This window comes from Epinephelus fuscoguttatus, linkage group LG21 (genome assembly GCF_011397635.1).
Source record: "Epinephelus fuscoguttatus linkage group LG21, E.fuscoguttatus.final_Chr_v1".
NCBI classification, from domain to species: Eukaryota; Metazoa; Chordata; class Actinopteri; order Perciformes; family Serranidae; genus Epinephelus; species Epinephelus fuscoguttatus.
Window position 1 is genome coordinate 6,300,968 of NC_064772.1, and position 27,555 is coordinate 6,328,522.

Genomic DNA, 27,555 nt, shown 5'->3' on the forward strand with positions numbered 1-27,555 from the left:
CAAGGAAGGTAAATTTTAACAACTGTGGCATTTGACTGCAGTACAAGACATGAAACATTTTGTCTTCATAGATATATATTCCCTCTGCTCAACTGATATGTTTTAATGTATTGTCAAAAGAAAAAAAAATCAGGATGGTGTTTCAGGTAAGTTCAGGTAACCCTTTCTGTGCTTTCTGTATTCAGCTGTCTGTTCATCTGTCCGTCTGTATAACCATAGGATCAATAAACTCATCAGACTCCGCTCAAGTGTTTTGACCTTTCAGATTCCATCTAAGTACAGTAGGAGGCCATAAAAACAAAACCATTACAGGAACCATCGTTTAGTGGGCATTTATTCTACACTTTAGTCTGACCACAGGCCATTTCCAAGTACATTAATATACTTACCTCAGGTAACTCTCTGCCCCAAACACATATGTATTAAAAGCTTTTAATGCAGGTTGGCAGGAAGAAAACAAATGTTTCTTAAGTTTTGTTTTGGTTTGAGGGCATGCAGAACTTGTTCCATAGGATGGGAATAAATGTTTTTAAGCAGCCCAGTTTCAAAGAGAAGGACTGATTCTGGAACAGCTCTGGAGATGGGTAAGTTTAAGACAACCCATATGAAGTGGGGACACTTTCAAGAAAAATGTCAACGTATGATCAAGGATGAGTTTGAGACAGAGCCATGTTAAAACTGACAGATGACAGTCAAAAGTCAAGATCAAACAATGAGTTTTAGATCAGACTCAGGAACCAAGACCAGGTTACCAACTAGAGAAGATAACTGTTAACTGATAAACCCTTTAAATCCGACTCAACATAAAAAGTCTTTAAACAAACTGCTGTTTTCCCTGGGTTTGGCTTAAAACTTTATAAGACATGTTAGACATGTACTTAAGTTTAACCCTGTGTTCCCAATCACATACTTTTTCTTTTTACGATCTTACAAAGTACATACTGTTGTGTGGAGCATGCATACGATTGGGACACACTATTTCCTTATGACATTGCGCCTTGACCTTTGACCCTCTTGCTTATACATCCATCACAATCTGTAGCTCAAAACATTAAGTAAAAAGAAAATATATCCAAACTGGAACACAGCAGATCTTAATGTTATCACTTAACATTATTTTGGAGATAAAACAAATCACAAAGCTGGTCAGAGAAGGATGTAATTGTCTTATTCTAACAAGAAATGCTGTAATTGTTGTTATTAATGTAATTTATAATTTTAAAGCTTGACTATCCACAGGCACATCAGATCAATATATATGTCTGTAAAAAGTTGGCTATTTTACCATAACTTTAGAAAAAGATGTTTAAAATGTACAAATTGAATTCATTTCTCTAATCTGACATAACAATGTCATCACGTCAGGTCAAACTGCAAGGGTCAGGGTCAGCTCATGGGGCAGCTAAACTTGGGGAGAGATTTGCAGTAGTGGGAGCTAGTCAATAGTGCAGACAGGATTTACAAGCTGAAAAAGACCAGACACTTGCCAGAACAGTTTTGGAGCTGCTCTTTAGATCTATAAAATATCTTGGATATGAGGGATTTCCACTCCAGGGACATAGTCATCAGGATGGAGTCTGAACAGCGAAAGATGGCGCTGACGACAAGCAGACATAATGTCATTATTTGTATAGGGGCCCTGCCTGGCTTAAACAAAGAGAAACCAGCATGTCTGCCACCATTTAAAGGAAATATTAGATATTTTGCAGTCCAGAGACAAACTGTGTCTGGAGCTACAGAGCACACATTCTTTGTAATGATAAAACCACTGATGTAAACATGTCTGAGCAGTTTTATTGTAGCTCTTCAACCCAGTCGCCAGAATAAATGTTTGAATTGTACGTTTCTGCAAACCACAGATATGTAACATTTTTTACCTTATTATTAGTGGATATGATGAAACTTTACATTTCAACAATGCTGTTGATAGCATGGTTATGTTTAGGCACAAAAAAACTTTTATGGTGGTGTACATATAAAAATTGTAATGATGGAGGGATGGGGGGGTTTCTTAGTTCCACGTTCACTAAAATGTATAACTGATCGGAATGACGGACAAGTCTATGAAAATAAACTTGTAAAAAACTTCTTCTAAGTAACTCTTGGATGTGATACAGTGTGTAGTAATTGATGTGACAGGCTGCCACCTGCTGTGATTTTACTCGTCTTAAAGAACTGACTGAAAAACTGAAAAACATCACCTCCTTTTTGTGAGATGTAACATCAGCCCCAGAATTTGTGTCTTTTATTGTAAAAAGCTGTTCCTGTGTGAGTCAACCTTACATAATAGAGATGGGGAACCTGACAGATGGGGATCGTTGAATCAGATGCAACTTTTCAACAGAAACAGTGACCTTAAATGCCGGCTTGACATTTTCATCCATTTGCCTGACGGGAACAACCATCCAGGGTACTTATCTTTTATTCAACATGCAATTCGGACCACATTTAACTCCAGCCATTATGACCGATTACACAGCATTCCAATAGAAAAATATTAAAATGGGTGTCATGTTCTTATCTCACTTCACTAAGTGTACTCGGGGAAACAAAAGAAGCAGCTGCGACCCAGCGAAACAAAGTTTAAACACTTTTCAGCAAAACCTCAGCTTGTCAGAGAGAAACAAAGCATTTCGACATTTCAAAGTCTTCCTTTATTGTGGCAGTACACGTGCAAAGTTTTCCCTCCTCTGACAAACAAAACAGGTTCTTTGGTGCTTGTGTCTGGCTCTGACCGCGTCTGACCGCCGCTGCACCAAAGGCACTTAAGCTTTTTAGGAGTGAAGCCATTCATTTGTTATCGAGTGCATCTGGGAGACTGCATCCCCACTCGCCAACAAAAAACTTCTGAAGTCTGAAGTGCTTTTGTTCACCAGCTCAAAGTAACCATGAAGCCTTTACGCAGCACTGAGATTAGTCACTGAGGCATTTTCTCCCCAGACAAAGCAGATAGGAACAGTCTACGTAGAGTCATTACCTGAAACTTCAGGTTTAAATAAATGCATATTAGCCCGCGGACTGACATTTAATAAAGGTTTTTTTCAGAGCGACCCCCATCTGAGAGGATTTTACAGAGCTGCAGAAACCTGGAAAATTGTCTCTACAGGATATCGAGAGAGTGGGCTTAATTTCATTTCTTTTCAAGCTCAAGAGCAGCAAATGATTCTGACAAGCCTAAATACACCTCCACCCTCCCCTCGAGGGTTTTCATCTGCACCAGATGCATTTACATGATGAAAATCTGCAGGTATGACAAGTGAAATATACTGAAACACTGTTAATCTGCTCTCCAATGAAGGAAACATATTGATCAATGGCTCTTTGTTGTTTTGTCAAAATGCCTCATCTGAGAGGCAGAAGGCGGACAAAGGCAACAAATACATGTTAGATTATGTTAGATATGTACGTTTCATATCAGTGTTTCTAAACAGTACTACTGCATGGAGTGTATATATAATTGGTACAAGCTACTTCGTCCTAACATTGCACTTCAAACTGTAACCTTCCTGCTCATATATCCGTCGCAGTACGTAACGCGAAATGTAAAGAAAAAAAGAACACAGCAGATCTTAAAGTTATACCTTGAAAATACAACAAAACACCAAGCTTGCCAGAGGTTGGAGTCAATTTCTTTATCCTGATCCTGAAATGTTATAATTGTTATTATCTATTTATCACTGTAAATGATGCCACCTTAGAGGCAGAAGGTGGGCAAAGGCACCAACAGAATGTTCAGCCCCGTCGCCAGAAGAAAATGTTGGCAATGTACGTTTCTGCAAACCAAGCATACGTTATCTTTGCACGTTTCCTACATATATCAACGTTTCACAAGTGATGTAACATATGAGCTGACTTCATCATCTGGTGGTGAGGGAGATGTTGGATGCTGTGACACCTAGGTAAGACACCTGCCAAGCTGCAGATCACTGTTCAAGACCAACACACAAGAAACCCAGATGTGTTTTAGTGAGTCATTGCTGTGTTTCCAGCAGTTTTTAGCCCCCAAACATGAGTTGGGTTTTTTTGTTTTGTTTGATTGTTTTTTACAGTTATTGCTGCGTATCTTCACCAGTCAAATTTGAGCAAACCGAATCAATTATGAAATTAAAAAAACTTTTAAAAAATGTTTTATCTGAATTTGTGAACATTTAAAAAGATATTCAGATTTATCCTTTAAAATTCCAACTCAAGAAATGTCATATTTTAGTTTCAAAGAGGTGAATTCAGAATTCAGACACATGGTTTTTAAAGTTAAATATTTCAGTGCTACGAATTCAGTCGTGTGTAAATGTTAATACTAAGTACACTGTTAAAATTCTCATTTGCTGCCATACACAGTCTCTTTTCTTTTTGTCATACTTATCCAGACATGTAAATTACTAAACTCAATTACCATACTTTTCCATAATGCATAGGAACCCCTACAGCTATGAAAACATTAGGACATTGATCAGTCTTGGTATTCAGCACACATAATAGTCAATCAGTAAAAATGATTTCACTTTGGTTTGGCCAAAAACTGAAGTGACTTCTACATCTCCTTCATTATGGGACAATGTCAGTACCCCGAAATGTTCTTGAGTAAAACGTTTAAATCTGCTGCATCAAGTTTAAAGTTTCAGAGCTGCAGAATGTGCAGCTCATGTTAGAAATAAACAGAGCGGTAAACTAAAGATATTAACTTGTGAATTTATATGATTAGTAAATTTCTAACAGCATTTCTTTCTTGCTTCATATAAAACAACAGTGTTGCTTTTTACAACACATCATTTGACTCGTTTTATGTGAGTGTGCTCAGAGCCTGAAGAAGAAAGCAATAGGTTACCAGAACAAGTTGATAACCATCATCTCTGAAAGAGGTTTGAGGCTTTGTCAAGCCTGTCAAGGGGGGTCATTGTTTAAGGGAATAGCCTGTCTTAAAGTTCCCTAAAGAAAATCTATAATGTCAATATTTCTGTGTTCAGACAGAGATCATTTAGCTTGTTTTGAATATTTAAAAATCAAAATCCATGTTATATTTTTTCCTGTAGAATATTTTTGATAAATCATCCTGCACTCTGGGAGCAGCTAACTCCAGATATACATAGTTCTTCACATTTTAGGAGCTTAAGACGCTCTAGTTGCCATTTCACCGAATTTAAGACACTGTTTTTAATGATAAAAATAATTTAGACAAATTTTAAGGGAAAAACTAGGGTCACGAGGTCATTTCTAGGTGTAAGCACTGAAATTATTTCACTGAATTGTACAACAAGAGGGGCCAATGGTTGCTGACGGCTGGCTCTGAGCAGACTGAACAAACATGATGGGCATGATGGGAAATGTTTGAGCATGGAGAACATGCACCATTGATCTCCCACTGAGGGGCTGTTTTCAGACTAGCCCAACAGGACAGGCTTTAACAGCGCAGCTCAGGTTTCACAGCAGCTTTTAGAGGTCGATACGGGAGCCTGCAGGGGACATTTGTTTGATGTGATGGATGGGAAAGCAAACTGCAAATGAATAAATAGAAGGTGCATTAGCAAGGAGCAGCGTGTCCCAACAAACCCCGTTACTGTAAGCTCAGAGCTGCCTTTTTTTGGATGGTTTCACCCTTTAAGAGAAGTTAAGACCCAGTAGAAACAGTGTGTGTGGTTGGGGCAGGTATCCTTCTTGTGCTACAGTGAAGCATCATTACATTAAATAATAACACATCTGGTTTTCAGATAATGAGGGGGTCTGTTTGTCCTGGGGTGGATTTTTTAACAGGATATTTCCTGTTGTTGCTGGATTGTGAATCTACCTCAACTGCTCCTAACCTAAACTAACTGAAAATAAATAAATACAAGCTTGCTTATAAATTTGAGCTAATATCATGTTTGTTTTTCATACCACTATGACTGTGGCTATGAACCTGCTATTGGATGGCTATCTAAGCCGGCATTTTCTCTTCCTTCCTTTTTCTGCGTGTTACCACTTTCCAAATCCCCTTTGCAATAGGAACCTCCAAGCTAACAACGTGGGGTGCTTTCAGACCTCGAGTTCACTTGCTTTGGTCCAAATCAAGGACTAGTTTTGTTACAAATTGCATAATTGCCTAGAGTTGGTTCATGTTCTAACTGCAGCATTTACAAACAGTCCAGATAAAATGGCTTGTGCGATAAAGCTGCTCTTGATTGGTCAGAATTTCCATGCAGGTAAAGTCCAGGAAGTAAACAAAACATTGAAGAAGAGTACAACTCCAAGATAAGTGCGACACTTTCTAATGTCACAATGGAGAGACAACTACACAGGTTGATTTTAGCACTGGTCATTGTATGTTATTTTGCTTACAGTGTTCATTTTAGGCAAACCATACCGTTTGAGAACGAGGCGCGGCTCCAACTACAAAACAATGTTTTGATGCATTGGATGTGCTGAATGCACATATTAAGGCAGTACAGGAGGAGCTGGTTCAGACCGAGGTTGGAACACACTCTCACCACAAATGGACCGCACCAGAGTTCGTTTGTAACTTCAAGAAGGTCTCCATCCGGTTGTTTTGGTGCACACCTGAGTGCGATTGCTGTGTTCACACCTGCCCAAACCAACCGCACTTAGGGGTTAATGACCTTGACTTCGATTAAACCAAACCAAAAAGGGCAGGTGTGAAAGCACAGTTACATGCTGAAAATATTAAGCTCTGACAGACATTTGGATTGTGTGATAAGGCATGCCTGCTCTGATCTTGAGGTGAATTGTTGTAAAGATCTGCAGTGAATCATGCACTTTATGAGCACACCTCAGAAAAGCCCAGACTCCGTCTCACAGGATTGTCATGCCTGATATTGCTCTGTATTTTAACAGTCAAAGTTTATTTGCCACATCTGTTACAGTAGCAGTAGTGGCAGCAGCGTGCACCAGTGACATTAACTTCAACAATGTACCAATCTGTTCCACTTCACTCAAATGTCTCTGATATTGTCATAATATTGTTTTACACAGTGGTGGACAGTAACAAAGCACATTTAGTAAAGTACTGTACTTAAGTACAGTTTTTGAGTATCTGTACTTGGGTATTATAATGCAGTACTGCATGCGATTTGTTTGTCAAAATGGTGTTCCCGTACCTTTACCTCACACATGCCTTACTCACATTGGGCGGCTCATCAGTAGAGACAGGTAGAGGAGAGGTCATCAGCACATGGATGTATTTGCTTATGCAATGCTACTATGGCTACGGCAGCAGATGGAAATGAAGATTCCCCGCCAGATCACCCATAGCCATACCTCAAGTCAATGTTTGAGGTTTTTGAGATGAAGAATGACTCGTATCATTTTAAATGTTTGCTCTGTTTACTGTGCACAAACTGCATCACTATGGAGTTAGATTTGTCTCATTAATACCTGTAAATGCACAGAGGGTGATCTACAAATATTTCTTGATCTGCACAAGTTTCATAATTATGTGTGTGAACAGATCGATAATCTGTGTGTAAATGTGTAATCTGTAAATATAAAACACATTCCACAAATACAAAACATATCTGAGAATACATTAAATTAATTTGCAAATAAATGAAAAGCATTTGTGGATATCTTCCTAACATTTACAACTTTTGAACAGGCATTTGTGAATTCAGTTTTTATTTGTGAATCGAAAAAACATTTGTGGATCTCAGTTCTATGCGTGTGGATTTGCTTTTTACACACATGGATTTTTGAGACAAACTTTCCGCCGGTCAAAAATGCACTCGTATCACACTCAGCCATCTTCAGATAGCACGTGATCACCCAGCTGATGACGTCATCTCCGCATGTGAAAGTAAGAGCACGCAGTCTTTCTATGAGCTGTTTTTTCTTGTTGTTTTTTTAATAATAATCAGCGATAAGTAACGTACATTCACTGTTTTATGTTAATGTCATACAGTGATTATTAGTGTGTGTTTATTTGTTCTATGTATCTGGCACACACTTTTGTATACATTTCTGTTTGAGTATGAAAGGCACGGTGGCTTGGCTGCTTCTTAAGTTGGCAGTTATCAGCCAGAAGTTGAAGTTGAAGTTGAAGTTGAAGTAAATGTCAGTGTCAAAGTTGAAGTTGAAGTTAATGTCACTGTACAATGTTCAAACCCAAAGAAATATGTCATTTTAAGCAAGGACACAAAGTCATTTGGTGGCAGTAGCCTGTCAGTGTATTCATATCTGCTTCGCACATGTGTCAGAGCTGTAATTGTCTGTCATAAATAGACTTTTTATCCAGCTTTAAGGCACATTTGTACAATACAATGTTTAGTTCTAGGTAGTTTTTAACTGTATGTTTTAACCAGATAAGAATTTTAAGTCATCGGATATCTCAATCTTAAGTTATCAGGGAAACACACTGAGCAAACATTAGCGGCAGCTCAGCTACTTGCCCTGCCATGCTAAACACCATCGGAGAAACACTGATTTTTAATGTAAAACTGCTTTATACAGTATTTTTGCTGGTTTGAATCACCTGGTCCATTTGTTTTGTTGAGGAAAAGACCTCTATTTGTTTAAACTGTGCTAGATGGACTGACACAAAATGAAAATAAAATAACACAAAATAAGAAGACATGGTGTGAAAAAAGTAGAAATGAGAAGATGGAAACAAAACATAAGGAATACTTAATTGATTACCGGTGGAAACTATTTCCTCACTGGATGATTTGCAGTAATTTTAGAGTTTCCTGCTGTATGTAGATTAAATATGAACATGAGCAGCAACACAAAGACAGTTTAGTGATTTGGTCCCATGGAGAAAAAGACAAGGTGGTATCAAGCTCAGGTTTCATCTGACAGCAGCGTTAAGTGTTTCCTTAACCCTGACCTCAACCTATATGCAGGTGTGTGTGTGTGTGTGTGTGTGTGTGTGTGTGTGTGTGTGTGTGTGTGTGTGTGTGTATGTGTGTACTGTATGTGCTACTGTATGTGTGTATTAGTATGTTCACATAACATATATTATGTTCCCTGGTCAACACACCTGATCTGTCAAATAGTGTATACTGGCTAACCTCGCATGACCTCTTAGTGTGTGTGTTAGTCAGTGTGTGTGTGTGTGCATGTGTGTACATGTGTCACATCCTGTATGTATTATGTTCCTGGTAAACTGCCCAGCTGAACTGCCTGCACACACATCACACCTGACACTGTGTGTGTGTGTGTGCGTGTGTGTGTGTGTGTGTGTGTGTGTGTGTGTGTGTGTGTGTGTGTGTGTGTGTGTGTGTGTATGTGTGTGTGTGTCATGCTGCAGTGGTGACTGGTGTTTCCTAAATGGACTGGACAATGCCGTGTTGGCACTGTGGTTATAACTGACGTCAGTAAAGACACACACACACACACACACGCCTCTCTACAGAAGATACTAGAAGCTTGTCTTGCTCTGCTGTCTCGTCTTGATGTTAAAAATGTAAGTGTTGTCCATTTATTAATTCCTTTTTAAAAATATTTTTTTAACTGACCACTACAGCTGCTACCATCAGAATCTGAAAAACATGGGGCAGCAGCAAACCATATTTTAGCCACCTAAACTAGAACTACTGCCTCACAATTTCATGTCTCCATGAACCAGTCAAGTTGCAGTTACAGTTTATATTCATGTCTATCCAAAATAATATGTAGCTATGACAACTGACAGTGCTGCAATTATGGATGTGGCTGCAAAGAAGCTACAAATTTTGAAAGGTAGATGTTTCACACATCTTCAGCACAATCAGCACAGTTTCAAGATTAGTGTCAAAAACTCTGACGAAATGTCTCCCCTTCTGTTCCTGAGTTATGCCATTGAGTGATGGCCAGAAAAGTGTTTCTGCCAAATATTATGATGTCAAAGTGAAGCTGACATTTGACCTTTGACCTTTTGGATACAAAATGTCATCAATTCATCATTTAATCCTAAAATTTTGTCATGATTAGAGTATGAATTTTTGAGTTATGGCCAAAAACATATTTTGTGAGGTCACAAAGACCTCGACCACCAAAATCTAATCAGTTCATGTCGAGTCCAAGTGGACGTTTGTGCCAAATTTGGTCAAATTCCATCAGGGAGATCTTGAGATATTGCGTTCATGAGAATGGAACAGACAGACGGATGGACAACTGAAAACACAATGTTTCCAACCACAGCTACAGATGCATGAAAAAACAGTATCAGTTTATGTATACGCTATTCACATAATGTCCACCTATGCTCTCATCAAAACCAGAATCAATTAAGAAAATCAGTCATGTTGGCTTGCTGAACACAGGAGCTGCTGTTCTACTGCTGCTCTGATCAGTTTGTTTGATTGTGTAATCGTGTGACTTTAATGCTTTAAAGGGTAAGTTTGGATTCACCAAAGTCCCACAATAACAAAAACAAAGTAACTGATCAAGGCAGCAGTAGATCAGCAGTTCCAGTGTTCAAGGAAGCTAAATTACTGGTTTTCCCAATGGAGTCCGGCTTTGAAGAGAGCAAAATAATGGCGTTAGTCCCCGTTCTAAAGTTGCTGTCTGATGGTAAGGTAGAGTGGTGAAAATATTCTAAATATAGAGTACATGTCAACTGATACAGATTTTTTTAGGTGGCTAAAATGTGTTTTGTTGCTGACCACATCCACAGCAGTACTATGCTTAAATTCCGTGTCGTCACTCCTTCCTACTTCTATAAACTGGCGGCATGCAGACTGCCATCTAACATAGTTAATACACTGATCATAAATAAGTACCTCATACAACCCCACTTCAAAAAATTCTAACTATCCCTTTGAAGGTCCAATCGTATTTTCTGTAAATTGTCAAAAATAGTCAAATTTAACAACGCTGAGTTAAAAAAGAATCAGAGTCAGTCTTTAGAATCCCATCATGAATAATCTATGAGTAATTCCAACATGATGTTAAACCCCCACATTCCCTGAAACAACAGGATGTCACCTCAATGTTTCCAATGGAAGCTTGATGGCTCTGACACTTCCTGAAACAAATAACTAACACATTGGACCTGGTAGGAGGACTTGTCACAGTTTGAGGCATTTCACTCCTCAACAAAGTCTGAGACTAAACCTGAGCTGCTGTGATAATGGGAAATCAGACAGGACAATGGAAGCTGCTCCACACCAGAACACCTCTGAATCTGATCCCAAACACACCTGAGAAAAACCTCCCTGAACCCTGACCCACTGCCAGAAATAAGTACACTTTCCAAAATCTCACATCCCATTCTGTCAAATATGAATTATTCAGCAATGAATAAACCTAACCAGCTCCTTGCTGCTTTTGCAAAGTGTGCCAACACCAACTGATCACATCCACAGTAACAGTTCAGACTTTGATTCTCACCCTCGTCGTTGATGAAGTCCTTCATGGAGGCCCAGGTCTTGTTGTTGCAATAGAAGGTGGTGTTGGCCGGCAGGCTGCTGTTGACACAGTGTGCCGTGCTGCGGACGCACTTCTGCCGCAGGTTTCCCATGAAGAGCTGCAGGCCGATGAGGGCGAAGACGCTCAAACAGAAGACGGTGAGGATCATCACGTCAGCGAGTTTCTTCACTGACTGGATCAGAGCGCCAACAATGGTCTTCAGGCCTGCCAGAGCGCCATGGACGCAGACAGGATTAATATTCAGATAAAAGTAATTGTGGCTGTGAACCCTTGTTAAAAACATTACATAAAGAGCTTGCTCAATTTCAGTCTCTGATTAAATAGATAATTCAAACAAATTATTCATTATGTTCAGTAAAAATCCATTTCAAAACTAGAAAACAAGCAGCTAGTATGAATAAAGGGGCACATATTTTGAACTACTTCAAAGGAAAAGGTCACCCTAAAACAATATGAACTTTATATAGTACTCACCTCCCCAGGCTCTCTGTGGTGCCATGTGAAGTGTCTTAAACTGAGTGGTGTTAAAGAAGATACACAAAATAACCACTTGCATGTCAGTTACTCATTGTGTGTTACCTTGAATTTGTGAAGAAAACTTTTTTTCTCGCATGCCTCCAAGATGAATGGAGAATCCAAGAAAAGCAAACATTTTTTGTGAGCTGAAGTAAACAGGGACCACGTTTAACAACAGCAAAACTACATAAAAACATTAAGTGACAAACTCTCACACAACTCTTGCAGTATAATCCAGATCCAATCATCCATGTGCACAGTACTTCCCAAACACATGCATTTTCACTGAGACATTATGATATAACGAATGAATGGCCAAGTAGCATGCCTGTGTGTTCGAACTCTGCTCAAGCGAAACTCATACTTATGCGTCTGTTCAGGCATGCTCAGGACATGCTACATGTTGGCAGAAGTGGTTTATATCACAATGTTTTAGTGAAAAGTGAAAGTCATGTGTTTACCGGACATACGACTGGATAAATGAGACTTGGATTATATTGCATGAGTTGTGTGTGAGTTCGTAAACAGATGTTTTTATATAGTTTTGCTGTTGTTAGACCTGGACCCCACTGAGTTCAATCAATCAGGAATGTTTGCCCTTTGTGGATTCTTAATTCACTGTGGAAAAATGTGAGAAAAATAAAGTTTTCTTCTTCAATTCAAAGAAACATGTGGTGGGTAACTGATATACAAATGGTGATTTTGTGGGTTAAGTATTCCTTTAAGGAGAGCAGTGCGCCAAAAAAATGAAAGCATATCTGTGCAAATAGACATTGACAGGGTCCAAACAAAAGAGAGCAAAAAAGGTTACAAAATGTCCAAAACCAAAATCAAAACACAATGAGTTAATGCTAAAACTTTTGTTTGTTCATTTGGAAAATTGTGTTTCATAAAAGTTTAGCAAAATAGTTGCGTTTAAACCTACAAATAGATACAAGTCACTTAGTTAATGCTGTACAGGAATTTTCATAATGTTTTTCAGACGTTTTACAACTACTTTTTCTTTTCAGACTCTGTCAAGTCTGTTTGCACTTTTATGCTTCCATTTTTTTGGGCACTGCACTCTCCTTAACACCACTCTATAGAAAACTTTTTCTGGTACCATGGACAGCCTTGAGAGTTGAGCACTATACAAAATTTACATTGTTTTGGGGTGAACTATTCCTTTAATCAATGGATCAGGAACCACAGAGATGGCAGCCGCCTTAAATTCAATCTTAACTTAATCCAATCCTCCATTCTCTTTCCAAAATGCTAAGTCCTAAATATTTTAGCCCAAACCCAAATAGAGTTAAAGCAATAAATTATCAAGACACTCATTTTTAATTTGTGAACGAAAATCTAAAGAACCTGCTAATACTTGTTCAGTTTATTGTTTTAAAGCTAACTGCAGCAATGTGAGGTAGGTCAAACTAAAGGTCGGCCATCTTTATGCACCATAGAAATAAATCACATGATAAATAATACATTAAATGAAAAAGTAAAGTAGTTTTACAGAAAACAGGAAAAAAGCTCTGCTGTTAGATGAAACTCTCTCAAAATACAGCGTAAAATGTTTTGTCCTGTCGATGTATAACATTTCTTAGAAAGGTTTTCATCTTACAGCTGCTTTTAAGTTTTTCAAAAATGTTTCCACTGTGGAAGAAAAGTCATCATCACAAACAAAATCAAGCAAAGCAAACTCCCCATTAACATTTAGATAAAACACAACACACACACACACACACACACACACAAACATATGGTAAAACAGCAGGAACAAAACACACTGAGAACACAAAGGGTGCAGACAAGTTGACTGTCCTCAGCCAATTGGACCAAATCAATTAAACACCAGTTTCTCTTTGCACTTTTTTATCACTTGAAAGCACTTTCCCTTATAAGTTAATTCATTAGAAACAGACACACTTTCAATTTGCATCCAAAATTAACCAATAGAATCAACGTTGAAGCGTCTGTAAGCTAATGAATAACTAACGTGATTATATTTAGTTATGGCTGCAGCTGTGACATGCTTTCCAAATGTCTGCTACTACTGCTATAGTTATAACATGTGTTAGACACTGTTACAACAAGGCCACGACCATGGCATGAAGATGTTTTTATCATGTTTATGGCATGCTAATGGCGCCATTGGCACTGCATGCTAACATGCACAGTGGGAACATACAGAGGCTAGGCAGCAACAGATTTTAAGAAATAGTTCCACATTTTAAATTAGTATTTAAATTAAGGGCAAAAGGCTGAACAAATACATCTTCATACAATTAAAAAGATCAATATACAGGTATAAAGTGGCATTAAAGAAAATGACTCGAGTACCTCAAATTTGTATTTGAGTAAATGTTTGTGTCCCATGTTCCTAGCCCATGTCAAACCAAAAGTCAACACTGAGTTATTTTAAAAGACATACATAAATTTCCATTATCATTCCCAGATTGTCAAATACTGAAACACACTGTAACACATAAATATTGTCAGTGGTTAGGTTAAGGCAACAAAACTACTCGGAATGGTTTAGAAAAAAAATTGGTGGGCTGAAATTAACATGTAACATGACGTAAGAACATATTTTGATGTAAGCACATTATGTGATGTAAGCACATAACATGACTTAAGTACGTTAAGTAACATAAGCAGGTAACATGACGCAAGCACGTAACGTGACGTAAGCACGTAACTTCTCAGATACAAACGTAACGTGACGTAAGCACGTAACTTCTCAGATACCTATGTAAGTTACATAAAACTACATTAAAACTATGTAGGTCAAATAATGCTATGGAAACAAAAGCTAACTATTGCTTTCACAAAGAACATGAGCAGCATTCTATTTGCTGAAAGTCCATGTTTATGTGATAGTACTTATCACCGACCATTAGTGTTTTTCGTTTTCTTAATTCTAGTTTTGGAAGAAACTTTGTTTTCATTCATTCATTCATTCATTCATTCATCTTCTAACCGCTTCATCCTCTTGAGAGTCGCGGGGGGGCTGGAGCCTATCCCAGCTGACATCGGGCGAGAGGCAGGGTACACCCTGGACAGGTTGCCAGACTATCGCAGGGCTGACACATAGAGACAAACAACCATTCACGCTCACATTCACACCTACGGACAATTTAGAGTCACCAATTAACCTAGTCCCCAATCTGCATGTCTTTGGACTGTGTGGGAGGAAGTGCCCGGAGAGAACCCACGCTGACACGTGGAGAACATGCAAACTCCGCACAGAAGGGCTCCCACGCCCGGGATCGAACCGGCAACCCTCTTGTCGTGAGGCGACAGTGCTAACCACCACACCACCGTGCCACCCACTATGGTAGTAGAGGAAGAGTTAATTACTCTACAGGTGTGCTGCTTACCGGGAGAAGCACACAGTTTTTTGAACGCCGTTTTAGTGGCCTAACTTTGAGCCTTTTGTTTGCTTTGCATACAAGTTATAATGGCATACGTGTGTGTAGGTCGACAAAGGCTATATTGTTAAATGGACCGATTGTCGTAAATAAATGATCAACATTTGAGCAACTGCATGGACTCTGATTCATTCAATGGAGCTGCCACAGACAACGCGTCAATTAGAAGTCCTGGTAGCAGCCTATCAGTGGCTTAGGTTTTTTGTTTTGTAGAAATCAAGTCACTACAATGTTGGTCATGATAAGAACTGATAACAGCCGTTTAATGGGCTGATAACATTCAAAAGTGATGCCAGCTGACAAATCTTTTTCATCATTAACATAAATTCATTTCAAGATGTGAATTTAGCTTCAATTTAAATGAAGCAGTGAGCCTTTTAACAAGTATTAGAATCAATTTTTACTCATGTATCATTGCTTGGGTCACTGTTGAGAGTTGTATTGTGTAAAGTTGCTGTTTGCTAAGCCTCTGATGTTCACTCACAACTAATTATGAGGAAGAATTCGGTGCTTCTTTCTGCATACTACCTATGTGTACTTTACCAATGTGAAAAAGCAGATTTATTCAGTAGGTAGTATGCAGGATGAGGTTTCAAACACAGCCACTGATTTTAGTTCTTCCAGCAGGCCCCAGCCGGGAGGGGGTGCGTTTGATATTCACTCCCCTGCATTTCCCTTCCTCACCTGGGATGACAGAGATGGTTTTGAGCGCTCGCAGCACCCTGAACGTCCTTAAGGCTGACACATTACCCAGGTCCACAAACTCAGTCACATATCTGCAACAAGCCGGGAGACAGAAGCACAAGAACAGACACACACAGAAGGGTATGACCACACTGAGCAACAACGAGCCGACACAGAGGGATATAAAAATGGAGAGAGACAGAGAGAGATACAGTAGAGACAGGCCAGGTAGAGGTTCAAGCCAGAGACATCTGCTATTAAGAAGGGGAAGTAAGATGGTCAAAGCTGCTCACATGGATATAAACTGGAGACAAACTCAACTTCAGATTCTGAAAAGACTTTTGGGTCTACATGTATACAGATACGTTTAAAAACAGATATTGACCTCCATGTTAAAGCCTCTTGCCTATACCAAATGGAGTTTTTAGGTCACTAAAAGAGAGATTTTTTTTAGAAACACTCTCGAAGGTGGAGATTTTTCAAAACCTTGGTCACTGTTTATCCATGTGAATCATGTGTTCAGCTTTTACATGTCTGACTTCTCCTTCTTTACTGTGTCTTCAGTTCAGATCAGGTGATTACACCCGTGACTCCTCATTGGATAGAGAGTGGGACGTAGGCAGGGGGGCTGGTGCTGCAAGACACAGCAGACATGGGACAAACAAGAGAGGACGTTCACGACGACGTTACGATGATGAGGGATTTTTTTTCTGTGCCTTGTCGCCCCCAGGTGGTGGTGAGGCCTTACCTGGGATGACTGAGATAGTTTTCAGGGCTCTCAGCACTCTAAAGGTTCTCAGCGCCTGCAGGTTCCCTACTTTGATAAACTCTGTTAACAGCCTGTAGGGGGCAGTGTGGTGGTAGTCAACATACAACAGAAGAAGAAAAACACAGCAAAGTCTGAAAATACTTCGGTGATTTAAATGTTTTCCCCTTATGAGTTAGAGAACCAACAGTTTTCAAAACATCAACAAAGACCTGGTGCTATAAGCGGCATCAATACAATAAGGGAAGAGAAGAGATTAAAGATATAAGAAAGAAAGATAACATCAAATGTAAGTTTGTTTTTTTCACAATGATTTCCTTTGATATAATATTTGTGATCACATGTTGCAGATTAATATGTTGAATACGTGCACAAATATTGAGGCTTTTTCATCATCTTATCCAATCAAATAAGAGTCTATATCAGTCATAACAAAGGGTCCAGACTGGAGTCAAACTAGTGACATGGCCAATAATATCAGTCTACTTTAGCTTGTCATATATCAGCCCGTAGGTCACAAGAACCTGCAGGACAGAAATGCCAATATGTTAGGGGTAATTTAGCTAAAGAGTTTAGCTAAAGACCTTTGAGTTGAGTATTAATTTGTAAAAACATACTATTGCAATGTCAAGAATGAACTTCCATGACTTAACAGAAGAAACAGATGGTGCTTCTCAAAGTCAAGGAAGGATCCATAAATGGCTGAATTTCAAGGAGGCTACTTCATTAAATCTCGCCAACGGACTGTTCCAGTGTCACGGATCCTTTGAATTGAAAAGACTGAGTCCTTCCTTCCGAGAATTTTCAAGGATGCATATATGTATCCTCAGCGGGCATGAAGTACCCACAGTTCTTTGTGCACGATTAGATGGAATTGAAGGCAGGGCCTCTTTAATGTCGCGCGCCTGGGCCCACGCTTGCCTGCTCCAATGTGTTCACCAAATGGAAGGAAGGAGTCTTGCCTAGTCTCTGCAGCAACCAACTAAGAAGTACCCTGTCCTACCAACAAAGCATGTTTGACTTGGAGAAGCACTGTGTGTCTCCATTTGTTTTTTATCTGTAAAATGTCCCACTCTATTTACATTTTCATTATTTTCATATTTTCATTAAAACTCAACTTTTCAAAGCGGCTTCTTCATGTGTGAATAATGTTGTGTGTATTTTAAGTGTATTCTGTTTTATGATAATTTCTATCTAATGTCAAATGTCTTTGAGTACTATGAAAATCACTCTATAAATAAAATGTATGATTGTTATTATTATTGTTATCATCATTATCATTATTATTATTATTATTATTATTATTATTTTGGTCGAACATTTAATTAATTTAAAATTGCCCTCACAGAAATGTTTGGTTATAATATGTGTTAATTAAAAACTGACATGTTTGTTGTTCTTGGATGTCTTTTCAGGAGAAAATCATAAGTATTTTTAATTTAAAGAAAATTGTTACAGCCACCCAACATTATATTAGAAATCATTCCAGCAGAAAAAGAGAACGGAGGAGATAAATATTTGTATACAATAATACGTATTGCTGCATTAAAACAAATTACACGGAATTGTATGAATGTTAAGTCACCATCTGTTAAGGACTGGAAATTAACAGTTGATGATATTAAAGAAATTGAAAGAATCACTTATAAGTTGAGAAAGAGGGAGGATGAATGCATAAGACTCTGGAGTAAATGGGCCGAAGAAACATATGGATTGGAATAATAAAACCTAAATAAATAAATTATATCTAAAAGAGTACAGAAGGACAATGAAGGACAAAGAAAAAGTTGTATAAATGTGGCAGGATGAATGAAATAAGTGATGAGTTTCATAACGTGTAATAGCAAAACCTGCAATAAAGTAAGAAAAAAAGTCTAGTTTAAGTAAAAGTAAACTTTTGATTTTCCAATATTTGATACAGTAGCTAATAATGATTAGAAACCTGCACACCCAACAAACTAATGCAGCTTGGATAATACTATTTTTACGACTACTACTATTTTTAATTAATGTGACTAAATAGACTTTCCTTTCTTTGTGATATCAAACTGAAAATACTAAGTACAGGTTGTTTTTTTTCCTTGTCCCATTGATGGGCATTGAAAGTCAACGGGCAACTCTGTTTCCTATAAATTCTGTTGACATACTATTAATTTGGTTTTCCAAATTGGGTGGATGGGTGGGTGGATTAAATTTACTGGCAATGGTTTTTCGACACATCCCCAAATAACCAACATTCAAGATCCAAAAGTGAGGGAAATTTTCTGTTTCAATATTTCAAAATCACTCTGAATGTATATCTCCTAACAAATTTACATGTATACATACAGAAATATAAAGACTTAAGGCACCCCCTGGCATAAATAATTGGGGGCTGACTTTATTGTCTATGGTATGCTCCAGCAAGATGGTAATGGTACCTTTTAAAACTAGACAACATGAGGCATCCATCGATACTGTTGGCACAGCTTGTTGGTAAAAGGGGGCTACATAACACTCTATATTTAGGCTGAATTTTGTCTGGGGCTGAACTGGCAAGGCCATTCTCAAAGGGGTCCCTTGAACTTTTACCCCAAGATGTCTGATGAAAATGGGTTCTGTGGGTTAGGGTTAGGGTTAGGGTTACCGAGTCACCTCTAAACTTGAGAAAACTTGTTACCAGTAAAGATAATTAGGAAGGTTAACTGTAAGATAAGAAATATGTATACATATATCAGCATGAGTTTCAACAACTCTCCACACTGACATAGTTTTTAATATACTTCAACAGGACAATCTAGTCCCTGATGATTGGTTATGACTCTTGGTTTTGGTGTGTATTCAGTAGACCCATCTGGCAGCCCATATTAAAAATTTCTGGGGGCATCACTGGAGGCTGCTAGGTCAGCATCCAGACACCTTTATATGTTAATAAAAAAATAGAATTAAAAGAGACATTTGTTAAATTCAACTTTGAACCAAAAAGAAATCCATAACAATAATTTCCATCAACAACCAGGTAAAATGCCAGGGTGGGAAGGTTTCACTTCTCTCCCCTTTTAAATGAATCACATGAAGTTGTGAACCATGGTGGCCATATTGGCCCCCCTGCTTAGATTGAGTCATCTGCTAACGGCCCTCCATTACGGCTCATATATCACCACCGTTGACTGGCAGGCTGATTGAATTACAGTGAGGGGGGGGTGGGGGGGCACAGCAGCCAGAGCACGCTGCACCAGTAGAACCAGTGACAGCAAAGAGACGCTTCATACTGGAGAGAGGTCAGTCCTGCTCCCACTGTAATGAGCCCAGAGTGTTTATATATCAAGTCATTTTTTGTTATCAGTCATACTCATAATTTTACATTATTTTATTTTATTTTACACTGTAATGAATTCATTATTGTAACTATTTCAATTAAAAAAATAGGGTTGTATAACTATTTTATCTTAGATCTTAAAAATAGAAATCTATTTTTATCAAATTATTTTACCTATTTAGAATGCTTCAGTGTCAGTGCTGGACGATCTGGGATGGTGTGTCAGTTTACGCTGGTTAAATGTATTCCTTTGTCTTTATACAACGACAGTTGCTCGGAGCATCATAAAATGTTTGCCTTATTCCTCCGCCAAAGGGTGCCAAGAGCCTGTGACCAGGCACGGACGTTTGCCCTGGGGTGTGCACCCAGTGCACTGTTGCACATTTAGCTAATTTAGAGATAACATGCTGATTTTTTTTCTCCATCGACCAATCAATTGGTTGATGAGAAGGAAGAATTTCAGATTTTCTTTCGGTGATTACAGCCCGAGAACTTTGGCAGGACGTATCCTGAAACAAAGGGGAAAGTAGCAAGATAGGATTTGGGGCTTGCTGCCAAATATCACTCACATCATTCCCAAAAAGACAAAAAATTACTATCCATCAAAAAATATATATTTTTCATCACTTTATGGTGATTATTACTGCTTCACTTGTATATAGAATTATACAATTTAGAAGCTTCAATATGAGCCCAAGTTGAAATAACAGCCTAAATTCTTCACTCTACCTAAAATCAGAGAAAAATTGTTTTCAGTCACTACAGCCTTCCAGGCAGTCTATCTGCCAGCAATCTGAACCATGAAATGTTGAATACCCCAAAGTTTTATGTTGGAATTGTACAGTATGGGTCCCCAGCACTTAGAAACTGTCAGATACTGACTTGCGTACAAAGGTAAATTAGCATAATTACCTTAATGGAAAATATTTCAACTGCTTGGCTGATTTGGACAATATTGCAAAGGTTTGGGGGTTTTATTGAGGATGCTAAATCCATTCCTGACATTTTCAGAAATATCTACATCAGAGTCTCATGTCTTTATCTAACTCCTCAGATGTTTGGTTACCACAGTGTTGATTTATTGATGATTTTATTTGGCTAAAAAGATATAAAATGTTGCAGCTCTGATGCTGTGAAAATGGCTGACGAGTGTGGTGCTGCTGGTGTGGTGATGGCAGCCATTAACATGTCATTACACCAGCAATAGCAGTAACACAGGGGCGGGCCGAGTGTGTGTGTGTGTGTGTGTGTGTGTGTGTGTGTGGTTGGGGAAGGAAGGGTGATGGACTTTGTCTCCATGGGAATCCTGACTCGGTGGGTGGGAAAGAGAGCATCAATCAGAGAGTGTTGTGTGTGTGTGTGTGTGTGTGTCAGTAGGGGTGTGTCTATTCACCGACCATCACTCTGGATTTAATAAAGCCAGGGCACAGAGGGGTGATGTGTCAGGGGCAGAACGTGTGTGTGTGTGTGTGTGTGTGTGTGTGTGTGTGTGTGTGTGTGTGTGTGTGTGTGTGTGAGTGTCCTTACATGCACTATCATGGTATTTTCTTGTGTGTGCATGACCACACACTCATTTAACATCACCATCCTTGGTATGTGTGAGTGTGTGTGTGTGTGTGTGTGTGTGTGTGTGTGTGTGTGTAAAGAGGTGACTTATGTGTCCCTGTCCTCCTAAAGATCCAACTGACCGCAGGACGGCCCTCGGTTCAAGGACACACACCTACTGACATTTGTATCTGTGTGTGTGTGTGTGTGTGTGTGTGTGTGTGTCGTCCACAGAACCATAGACAAACAGATGGGAAATGAAAGAAGGAGCAGGTGGAATATTTAAAAGTGTTTTGAAAGAAAACTGTGTTGTTATTTATTTCTTGTCATGTGCCAACTTTCCCTCAGACAGCCTATATTTCCCAGAATGCTCTTCTCACAGTCAGTAGTCAAAGAGCAATATGCTTTTGTTATTATCAGTTAAGGTGGCAATACACATATTTTTAGAGTTACGGAGCTTTTAAATGGGGTCGTGTCAGAGTCGTAAGATTCATAAAATGAAATTAGTCTTAAAGGTCCAGTGTATAAGATTTAGGCCAATTTAGTGACCTCAAGCAGTGAGTATTGCAGAGTGCAATAGCTGAAACCTTTCCTGGTTAGACTTCCTTCAGTGTTCATTGTTCAGAAGCTTTTTACCAGGAGCCAATTATCAGCAAAGCTCTCTTCCTCTTAAAAACAATTGAGCCAGGTGATTTAAAGCACTAAAAACATTTCTATATTATATTACAATTCTGCCAATATATCCCCTGAAATCCTACACACTGAACCTTAAACAGTGATTTTCTGAAGTTAGTTTCGAGGTAGATAATAAGAGCTGTAAATGTACTTTTTAAATCAGTGACCCCCAACAGAGGCAGGAGTACGGAGCCCAGTATGTGTTACAGGAAAACATTTTTCATTTGCATGCTTAATAAATTTACTCCCTTCAAATGAGTGGATAATTGGTGCTTGTGGACAACTAAATCAAACCCTCAAATTACTTCATTTAGTCCCTCAGATGAACAGCTTCGTCCATTTGTCTGTTTTGTCTCCACAGTCTCACTGCAGGTCTCCTAACTTAACTAGATTTATCTCATTAACATCACATGTTCTGTGGACATTAAGGTAATAACTTCAAGAAATCTGCAGTGTCATCAATGTTTTTATGGAAAAGCAGAACTCAAGCCTTAATTATGTTGAAGGGAAATTAGAAATAACATAAAGTTGTGTTTAAAAATAGAAATCTGTAGTGTATCTATGTATAATAATAATAATATGACCACCACTATTTCTAAGTAAGTTCTGTCTTCCCTCTTTAGCTCTCTTTTCTCATTTCTTTCATAAATATATTTCTGTCACTTTCCAGGAGAACAACTGAGTGCAACACTACGAAGGTTCTCCAAAAGAGACTGTTGAAAAGTCCATAATTAAACAATAATGTGTCTTTCCCTTCTCCCCTGCCGTCCAGTTTTTCACTCTGTACAAACCTTCTGGTTTCCAAACAACACGTTTTACAAACTAGTTCTGTTGGAGCACAACCGGACCCTTCTTGCAAGAGAATGATGGTGGTTTTGGTTAATATTAAAAGAGTAAACACTGATTTAAAACATAAATTAGGACACATTTACTGTTTCAGTACCCCTTTTTACAAAGAAATCCCACAATACTGCTGTAAGGAAGATATGCCATTAAGCCAGCACTGCTTTTTTAATACTACACATTCTCATTCCCAACTTGTGAAATACTGATGGAAAGTCAGTGGCCCTACATGAATCTTTGCACTTGTTTTATACCAGGCACCCAGGAAGTGCATTCGGCTTTGAAGCTTATTTTCATAATTGCCGTACAGTGTAAATACATCTGTCATTTGATGCCATGTCGCCCATAGACTTATATTGGAAAAGAGACGTCTGTCAATCAGTGGATTATTTTTTTGAGCATCACAACCCTCGCAAAGTGACTCATTCCACTATCAGAATTTAATCTGTTCTGTCTGATAACATTTGGAAAATCTCAAAATGCTACATGATTAAATTACTTTATCCTCATTCAAGCTAGGAGAGCAGGAAATAGCCAGCTCGGCCAGCAATAGTCTCTAGTGAAGCGGGAAACTTGGTGCCTCGGAGGTCGCTACTGCGCTGACTCTGGCTCTGACATCACAAGAGCAAGATGGCAGCAGCCATATCCAGGATATTTTAGCTTCAAGTCTGTACAGATGGTCTGAGTGGAGACGCATCACTTTCTTTATATGCAGCCTATGGTGTAGAGGCAGTGCCAATCATCTGTGTAATTTTATATGCTGCAGCGGAACATTTTTGGCTTTATGCACCGAGAAGCAACTTTCATGGGAACGAAAGGGGTCTCACCACCAGTACTGTGTCCAGTTATTTTTGTACTGAACTAAAGAACTAACTTTTTTGAGTTAGCCGCTTATTGCTACTAGCTGCTTTTTAAATTCCTCAGTGGTGGGTCACACACATAACACATAACAATGCCTCCTTGTGTCATGCATTTTATGCAGAACAGTGTGGAGGAATAATGCCTGAAGAGGCTGTATGGAAGGGGCTAATATTCAACGAAAACCACCATTATTTTTGGACTCTCAACCAAGTGTTTTAACCAACCACATGTGGCACATAGCATGCGAACTCTTGCCATTTGGACACCATTGCCAGTTAACTCAATCCAGTCAGCAATTATGTTTTCCTGCCATATGTGAATGTATTCTGCAGGCGACAGGGTTTCCCATAAAGTTGCTTAAAATATGTGGATGAAAAGTTGCGATGTCTACCCGCATGAAGAAGCAGACGTGCTGAGTGAAGACAGAATGTGAAGTAAATCATCAGCAGATGTTTTAAGAGCTAACTGTTTTAATGGGGAATTTGTCCTTTAAGTAAAGCCATTTTTCCCTCTGAGGGATTTGGCAGCAGGTCGTCAGGGTCGCATTATGTAGCTCTGCAGACACGGCGTCCACACCCTCTGAGGGCACCTTCATCAAGACACTTCAATTTAGCGGGGGGCCACGTTGGAGGTGACACCGCTTCATTACACTGCACACTAACCCCCGAGCCGATCCTAGGGGTCAATTATTGATCCGATTGGTTCATTGTGATCGTTTATCTTACCGCCAGCGTCCCTCCCTCCATGCCTCCCTGCTCCTCAGCATTGTGATTGATCGCTGCCTGATCGCTAACCAAACCAAACTACAGCGATTTTCCATCAGTCAGTCAATTACTGCAGTGGACAGGTCACGCTTGCTGAAACAAAATGACGGGATACGGCTCGCAGAGTGGGCGTCAAAGGAAACAGACACCCAGAGTTGCAGCTTCTGAGTCTTTTTTTTTCTTGCTTGAATTGATGATTTGATGGTTCATTTATGTGCTGAGCGAGTTTCGGAAGCCTTGAGCTTTTCAAACCTGTAATTTGGAAAATGCATGGGTGTCACTGCTCTTCTCTTTTTTCTTCAAAAACACTGAGTAAAGTCATCTTATTCATCAAGTGGATCATCAAACGATTCACTTCTCCCACTTTAGACCTGTTGCCTTTTATGTGTGTGTGTGTGTGTGTGTGTGTGTGTGTGAGAATGTGTGTGAGAACTGTACAGAAATGTTTCTGAGAGATATTCAGCTCTCCTCAGTTATAAGTTATATTTTACTTGCGTCTGGTGGGTTTGACAATGATGACTTTGGGTCTGTTTCTGGTTAAATAAAAATGATCTTACTCTTTTAAAAAGGGTCTGTCTCTATAGAGATCCTCTCCATAATATTGTCAAACAATTACTAAGCCAAACACTTTTACTGGACGTAAACTCACGTTGCAAAAAGCCCCAAGTGGTTACCTTGTAGCTACTTTTGTCTCCCAAAGTCTCGCAAAATACTAGAGGAATTCCAAAAGTTGTTGCCATAAGTCACTTAGACACAAAAACATGGGAAAATACATTGAAAATTAGCAAAGTTGTCCTTTAAATAAAAGCAAGAGTAGTAAGTAGTAAGAAATCGCATCAGCAAAGTGTCCTTACTATACAAATTAAACATGTTATATATAATATTCATAATACTGGACGATTAATACACACGATTAATTGACACATGAATGTGTGTGCAACATTTTAATATTATCTGGACAAAACATCATGTTTTTGGAAGAATGTTTTAAACTAGATAATTTACAAGTAGATGAGAGTAGAAGCAAAAGTATATATAATTATATAAATATTTTGTTGTGATTTATAGTGATGTGGACATAAAAAGTGCAAGTTCCTCAAAATTGCACTGAACTACAGTATTTGGGTAACTGTACTTAGTCACTTTCCACCACTGTGGACAAGAAACAAACACCCTCATCACAGCACAGATTTATTTTTAACCGCCCAGACTTATTAAGTTTATTAATGATATATGATGCTGCAGTCTGAAGTTTGTTTTTTCTCGGACTGACAGCACAATGAGACAAAGTTCTGCAGACTTTCTCCTTACTTTGCAAATGTGTCTGAATTTACTTCTGCTCAGCTGCACAAACTGACTTCAAACTGCACATTTTCACAGTATGTACCTCAGCTGCAGAGACAGGCTTCTATTAGTCTTTATTTTTAATTCCACAGCCATAATCCCATCAGTACAACACAGTCATGTCGTCCTCTCACCACTTTCTCTTTTCATTCACTGATTAATTCCACTCACTTCTACTTTGCAGTTCTTTTCCCTCACAGATGTTTCACATTATAAGCCTTCCAGTAGCTGAAATTGCATAATCACTGCCGCTCGGAAGTGTTGATTGTAATGCAGCATGACACCAAATAAAACTAAGGTAAGCTAGAATGTGTTCGAATTAGACCCACATCATAGTCATGTGTCATATATTAATCTGCAACATTTTACACTTAAATAAACTACTGTCCAACTCTGATGTTTACTTTCTTCTTCATTTTAGTTTTTATTTATTTTATTTTTTTTCTTTTGACTTTTCTCCTGACTCGTGCAAGGTAACCACATGGGGCTTTTTGCAACGTGGTGTATTAATAATATGGAGCTAGGATCAAGGGGGTGAGATTTGGAGAAAGTACTCAGAATTTTCAACATTAAAGTTTTAAATTCACAAAAAAACCTAATTCTTTTTTTTTATTGTATATTTCTTTATTTACAGGATGAAAAAAAACACAAATTTAAGTGGAAAAAAAAAATCCTAACTCTGCCATTACAAAGTTGAAATTTTGCAAAAAAAACCCCAGAAATCCTCTGAGATTCCTATCTATATTCAAGATTGGAATATAATTCACACTATCTTTCCTTTTTTTAAATAGAAATATGGGACTCGATCTCAGGAAATATAACCCAAACTCCATACTTTCTACAATACCAACAGACTAATTACGCTGTCATAGAAAGATGAAATTGGCATACTGAAACTAAAATCTGAAACAAGGAAAAAACATCAGGATCAGTGAGTAAGAACATTATTTTGGACTTTATTTGAGCCCCTGCTGTCAAATATTGATATTTATGTAAGAATTTGAAGTATTTAGACTCTTTTTAGTGGGTTGGACTCAAGATTAACAATTTAAAGATGTAGGATTCTGTGATATGACGGTATTTACTGTGCAAAAGTAGAAATGTGTCCATCAGTTGAGATTTGCCAACATTGTTTGTACTGTGGGAGCAATCCATGGCGGGCTATTAAGCAATTCTGGGCTGGATTCTCACATGATCTCACAACCTCTCGAATCCAGCTGCCACATGAGGTAATGTGATTTGGGCAGACATGGAGGAGGAGAGTGAAGTTGTAAATACAAAAATCTATAACACTTGAAATATTGTTGTCAAGCTTCCATTTTAGTTTTACTGTTTTGATTATTTTTGTTGTCTAATGTGAGGCTGTTATTGTTGTTTTTTTATTTGCATGGAAGTTCCAATAAAAGAAAATAATCAAATGTGATAAAATGCAGTTAAACTTTGTCTTGATTGAATTTACAGAAGAATTACTGTATTAGGATTTATGCAGTTACTGTGATATAAAATTAC

General features: G+C 38.5%; 1 protein-coding gene across 1 annotated transcript in view; it reads right to left on the minus strand.

The window, feature by feature from the left end:
* LOC125881479 (sodium channel protein type 4 subunit alpha-like) overlaps positions 1-27,555 on the minus strand; it is a 353,001-nt gene that overhangs the window by 210,952 nt on the left and 114,494 nt on the right. Inside the window, exons 7-8 of the mRNA XM_049564551.1 lie at positions 15,951-16,042; positions 11,299-11,541 (exon numbers count right to left, since the gene is read on the minus strand). Coding sequence (XP_049420508.1) covers positions 11,299-11,541; positions 15,951-16,042 — 335 coding nt within the window. The remainder of the gene's footprint in view (positions 1-11,298; positions 11,542-15,950; positions 16,043-27,555) is intronic.